This window comes from Heloderma suspectum, chromosome 4, assembly GCF_057233095.1.
Source record: "Heloderma suspectum isolate Gila_16-S chromosome 4, 16-S_ref, whole genome shotgun sequence".
NCBI classification, from domain to species: domain Eukaryota; kingdom Metazoa; phylum Chordata; class Lepidosauria; order Squamata; family Helodermatidae; genus Heloderma; species Heloderma suspectum.
The window spans coordinates 144,653,352-144,659,351 of NC_139461.1; the positions used below are offsets into that span (position 1 = coordinate 144,653,352).

Here is a 6,000-nt window from a genome sequence, read left to right on the forward strand (position 1 = left end):
GCAAAGGGATATGGAGCTCCCTCTCCAGTTGAAATGAGTAGGAAAGGGTGTGCAGGATGGGGAAGAGTCCCATTTGTGCACTGGAGCCCCCACACCAGGTTGCTGAATCAGAGAATGTACATCTAAACTGTCTGCCTGGCACCAGAGTTGCAGCGCTTCTGATGTGGTATTAAAAACCAAGAATTAAAGATCCTTATACGTATGCATCCCCACATCTGCTCTGCGGGCACTTGTGTGACTCGGGCGGGCAGAGCAGTCGGAGGAGCAGCTTGTCCTGCCTAGGTGTGACAGCAGAAGCCCCCTCCAGGCATTCAAGAGGACATGAGAGGCTCAAAGTGCGCACTGGGACAGAGTTGGGTCGGCCGGCCCCACCCCCTACATCTCCGGGCACGCTGTCCCTTTCCCTCAGCTCATACCTTGCCATACTGAATGGAAGGTCTGCAAGGGAGCTCTGCTCGCAGTCACTTCAACACATGTAGAACTCTCAGCGTGATCAGGAACCGGTAAGCCAAAGCAATGTTCTACATAAAAAGCAAGAGGTGGTATGTGTTCATGTAAGAGGTGTACTACATCAGAGGCTGAACATTTGAATCAGAGCTAGCATATGAAATAAAATCCACACCGATTCTTCAGATTAAAAGGATTTATTTATTTATTACATTTCTATACTGCCCAGTAGCCAAAGCTCTCTGGGCAGTTCACAGAAATTAAAACCACAAAGTACAGCATAAAAACAGTATAAAATATAAAAGCTTAAAATTACAGTATAAAAATACAACAAGAATAAAACCTAGCAGTAATGCAGAGATTCAGAATACAGTAAGAGATTAAAAACAGCAGAGTTAAAAGACTATAATGCTAAAATGATGGGAAAATAAAAAGGTCTTCACTTGTCGCCTGAAAGAGTACAATGTAGGTGCCAGGTGAACCTCTCCAGGGAGCTCATTCTACAACCCGGGTGCCACAGCAGAAAAGGCCCTTCTCCTGGTAGCCACCCACCTCACTTCCTTTGGCAGGGGCTCCTGCAAAGGACCCCTGAAAATGATCTTAGGGTCTGGGCAGGTACATATGGGAGGAGGCGATCCTTCAGATAACCTGGCCCCAAACTGTTTAGGGATCTAAACGTTAATACCATCACTTTGAATCAGGCCCAGAAATGGACTGGTAGCCAGTGCAGCTGGAAAAGTACTGGCATGATACGATGATGTTGGCCAGTCCCCATTAACAATCACATTGCCCTGTTTGGGATCAACTGAAGTTTCTGGACCATTTTCAAAGGCAGCCCCACGTATAACGCATTGCAGTAATCTAGACGAGAGGTTATCAGAGTGTGGGTAACTGTAGCTAGGCTATCTCTGTCCAGATAAGGGTGTAGTTGGTATATCAGCCTAAGCTGATAAAAGGTGCTTCGTGCCACCGAGTCCATCTGTGCCTCACGTGACAGTTCTGGGTCCAAGAGCACCCCCAAACTATGACCTGATCCTTTAGAGAGAGTGCACCCCCCTCCAGAACAGGTTGAACATCACCTAGCCAGGCAGACAAACCACCCACTAACAGTACCTCCATCTTGTCTGGATTGAGTCTCAATTTATTGGCCCTCATCCAGTCCATTACTGTGCCCAGGCACTGATTCAGAGCAGCCACTGCCTCACCTGGATTTGATGAAAAACAGTCTATTGATGACACCTCAGCCCTCACCTCTGGATAACCTCCCCCAGAAGTTTCATGTAGATGTCAAACAGCAGAGGGGATAAAATAGAGCCCTGTGGAACCCCATGGCATAGTTGCCAAGGCACAGAGCAATAACCACCCAGCACCACCTTCTGGAATCAGCCATCCAAGTAGGAGTGGAATCACTGCAGCGCTCCTACTTGCCCAGAAGGGTACCATGGTCGATGGTATTAAAAGCCGCTGAGAGGTCCAAGAGAATCCATAGGGTCTGTCCCTCTTCCACAGGGCGACCAAGGCAGACAAAGATCATCCCACAGGGTGACCAAGGCAGTTTCCGTTCCATAACCAGGCCTGAAGCCCGATTGAAGTGGATCTGGATAATCCGTTTCATTCAAGAGTGCCTGGAGTTGTCCTGCAACCATCCGCTCAAGCACCTTGCCCAGGAAGGGGATGTTGGCCACCGGCCTACAGTTGTTAACGTCCTCCGGGTCCAGGTTAGGCTTTTTCAAGAGTGGCCTGATTACTGCCTCTTTTGAAGAGGCCGGCACCACTCTCCCTGTCAAGGAGGAAATTACAACTTCCTGGACCTAGCTGGATATCCTGTCCTCATTTAATGTGATAAGCCATGAAGAGCAAGGGTCGAGCACTCAGGTGATCAGCCGGACTTGGCCAGGCACCTTGTCCGTATCCTCAGGCTTCAATAACTGAAACTCATGCAATAAAACTGGACCAGACAGTGCTCTGGACGCCTCTACTAATGGAACTGCATTAATCGTGGTGTCCAGTTCGTGATGAATCTGAGCGACTTTTTCTTCAAAGTGCCTTGCAAACTCGTCACAGTGTGCTACCGAGGGTTCCACCATTTCTCTCCCTGGCCCAGAGTGTAGCAGGCTGTGAACCACTCAGAAAAGCTCTGCTGGACGATACTGAGAAAATGCAATGGTGGTGGAAAATAAATATCTCTTTGCCACCCTCACTGCCACAGAGTAGGCTCGATAATGAGCTCTAACCTGTGTTTGGTCAGATTCGGTACACGTTTTCCTCCACTTGCATTCTAGCTGTGTCACCTCTTGCTTCATTGCCCTCAGCTCAGGTGTATACCAAGGAGCTGGCTGGGCTCTGCTCAGAGGGCGCTTGGGTGCAATGGTGTCAACCGCCCGAGTCATCTCTGCATTCCACAAAGCAACCTGGGCTTCGACAGGAGCACCAGCCATGCCAGCAGGAAAATCCCCCAGAGCCCACTGGAATCCATCAGAATCCATTCACCTCCGGGGGCAGACCATTTTAATAGGTCCCCCACCCTTGCAGAGGGGAAAGGCTGCTGAGTCTAAACCTCAGCAGGAAGTGATCTGATCACAACAAGGGGACAGATGTTAATTACCCCCCTTTCAGATCACCATCTTCCTGCCCAGTCGAGAAAACCAGATCAAGCGTGTGTCCTTTTATACGTGTTGGGCCGATGACATATTGAGACAGCCCCATGGTTGTCATTGTGGCCATGAGGTCCTGAGCCACCCCAGATCCAGCAGCCTCTGCATGGAAGTTGAGATCCCCCAGAACCATCAACACCAAATCCAAGACCACTTCCATCAGCTCAGGCAGGAAGTCTGATGGGTAGTGGGGTGGGCAGTACACCAGCAGAATCCCTAATCTGTCCTGGGAACCCAACACAAGGTACAGACACTCAAGATCAAATGAACAGGAAGCCTAGAGAGGGAGATCGAATTCCAAAGACCACAGCAACCCCTCCCCCTCCCCGACCCTTGAGACCAGGGTTGGTGCTGCACCGGGTACCCAGGAGGGCACAGCTGGGAGAGAGTAACCCCTCCCAGTTCCCCAACCCAGGTTTCAGTAATACCAGGTTGGCCCCCTCATCTACAATCAAATCATAGATGAGGGAGATTTTGTTTTGGACCAGCTCGACGTTCAGCAGCAGCAGCAGCAGCAGACCTGAGGGCAAGCTGTTAAGGCCTCCAGGAGCCATCTGGTTGGGGGAAGAACCAGAAGAGGGGATCACCATAAGGTGTCTAGTCCCTCTTCTCCTCAGCTGGCCTGTTAATCCCCCATCGCCATACCTCCCCCTACCCATGACCACAGTCATGGGGGCACCCCCTCCCACCCCTAAGTTACCCAGTGTATTTCCCTAAGCACATTTTAAAAATATAAAAGTGTAAAATGATATAAAACAATGTAAAAGAGAGAGCCACAACCAAGAAGGAGCAAATGAAGAACTCCTTAGGTTGTGCCCTATCTTAAGGAGAGCAGGCAGGCTTTGACAGTTGGATTTGTGACTGGGCCCCATCTGGCTTCCAGCTACCTTTCTGTTTTTGGTTGGGGCCAAACTCTGAAGGGCCCTGAGTCCAAGGCTACCTAGCCTCCCAGAGATAGGAAGCAAACTGGTCTGGGGTTGGAGTGCCTCTTCTCTTCTCTTCTCTTCTCTTCTCTTCTCTTCTCTTCTCTTCTCTTCTCTTCTCTTCTCTTCTCCATCTATCTATGAAGTCCACACACATTCCTCCCCTGATAGGCCCCTGGCTGAAATACAGTATTGAGATAATATCATTTACAAGTTCTAGTACGATTATGTTTTCAAGTCAATAAGATCCTTGGGGTTTAGAGTTTCTTAGTGGAATTGCCTTTTTTTTTTTCTTGTCAGCCAACTGCAAACAGGATGCTTCTCTTGTGTATTAATCTCATGTTCTAATTGTGTGCCTGTATACACATTGAGTTGGATTGCTTTTATCTTGTATACATTGTGATTTAGCCCTTTTTTATTGGGTTGTGGTGGTCTGCAAACTCCACTGAAAGACTCTTAAAATCTGTTGTTATGAGACTTGAATATAATGTTTTTTTCCCTTCCTTCTAGGAATGGGAGATGAAAAATGGAACATAGAAAAATAAAATCACCATTAGCCCTTTGGTTTGAGGCTCTGTTTGTTATGGCTCAAGATGGACCAAGGAAGATTAATCTGCATAATGATATAAAGGGTTTGTCAATCCTGTTCAGTTAATGTCCAACAAGTTTGATTCAGCCAAGAGAAGAGCCATTTTGAATGTGTCATTTTTATTACAGCGACATTTAATCCAGAATACTAGAAATATAAAAGGAACCATTTAAATGAATACGTAGCTGGATCAGGTAAAACTAGCACTAGCAATTGTGTTAGGTGGAAATGGAGATTGGCATGTTTCAATACCCATTTGAAATAGTTTTAGAGAAGTTTAATCATTTGGTATGGAATCAAATGTTGGCTCCCTGTAGAAGTTGCTGGATAAATGTGGGGATTCACAAATTCATGGCATTCTTTCAGACCTTACGATTTTTATCTGGTAGAATAATGAAAAGCTGTAGCCACTGCTGAAGTCGCACACCTGCTGTTTTCCATGGAGATTAGAACCAGAGCTGAACAAAACGCAACCGGGGAATGACCTTGGTGCTACTAGAAAGGCGCCTTCCAGTTGCAACTAAAAAGACCTGCCATTGTTTTTTAAAACTCTTCTTTCTTAAGATGTTGGTTTTATTTATGTTTTTCAAATGTTTTTAATTGATTCAAAACAACAATACAAACAGGTGCCACTACACAAAAAATTATAATAAAGCAACTTTAACTCACTCCTTCAAATTCCCCTCCATTCTAACAAGAGTTTTTGAGGGGGATCTGTGGAAGGAAAATATGGAATTGCCAAAAGAACAAATAAAGCATCACTGCATTCAAAAACATTCTAACAGAAAAGACCAAGTCTCATTCTAAAAAAATCTAACTTCCCTTTTTTTTGAGAATACCACTTTTTCTGTCACAGCTAAAAGGCAAAGTTCTTTCATCCAGCAGTGAATGTCTGGAACTAACTGAAAAGTATTATTATTATTATTATTATTATTATTATTACTACTACTACTACTACTACTACTACTCCTAAGTCCCTGTTAACTTCAGTGATCTCTGTTAAAAGATTATATATGTGTCCCTGTGTGTGTGTGTGTGTGTGTGTGTGTGTGTTTAAGGGAACACTGTAATGTTTATTTTTCTAACTTTTTATAAAGTTTCTCTTTCCTGCTGTAACTTAGTGGCTGAGAGCTATGAGCCAGGAAGTCCCCAGCTGAAACTCACTCGGGAACTCACTGAGTGGCCACAGTCTCTTATCGTCGGCATCCAATCTGCAATATGGGAATGGGAATAATAATAATACTGGCCTATCTTTTAGGGTTGTTGTAAGGATTACTGAGATGATGTATGTGAAGCGCTTCGAATGCTTGAAATGTGCTATATAGATTTTCATTTAGAAACAAACAAGTACTAAAAAGTGTCCTCTGGTTGTCCTTAATGTTTGCCA

At 45.6% G+C, this 6,000-nt stretch overlaps 1 protein-coding gene across 6 annotated transcripts in view; it reads left to right on the plus strand.

Annotated features, from left to right (window-relative positions):
• Positions 1-5,393, plus strand: part of AFAP1 (actin filament associated protein 1) — an 82,268-nt gene extending 76,875 nt beyond the window's left edge. For 4 of the 6 annotated variants that reach the window (XM_084850773.1, XM_084850777.1, XM_084850772.1 and 1 more), the window contains one exon: positions 4,535-5,382. In XM_084850773.1, the coding sequence (XP_084706899.1) occupies positions 4,535-4,561 (27 nt within the window). In that variant the 3' untranslated portion in view covers positions 4,562-5,382. Of the gene's footprint in view, positions 1-4,534 lie in introns of all 6 variants that reach the window. The other 2 variants (XM_084850775.1, XM_084850774.1) reach the window with 1 other exon arrangement.
• Positions 5,394-6,000: the final 607 nt, after the last annotated feature.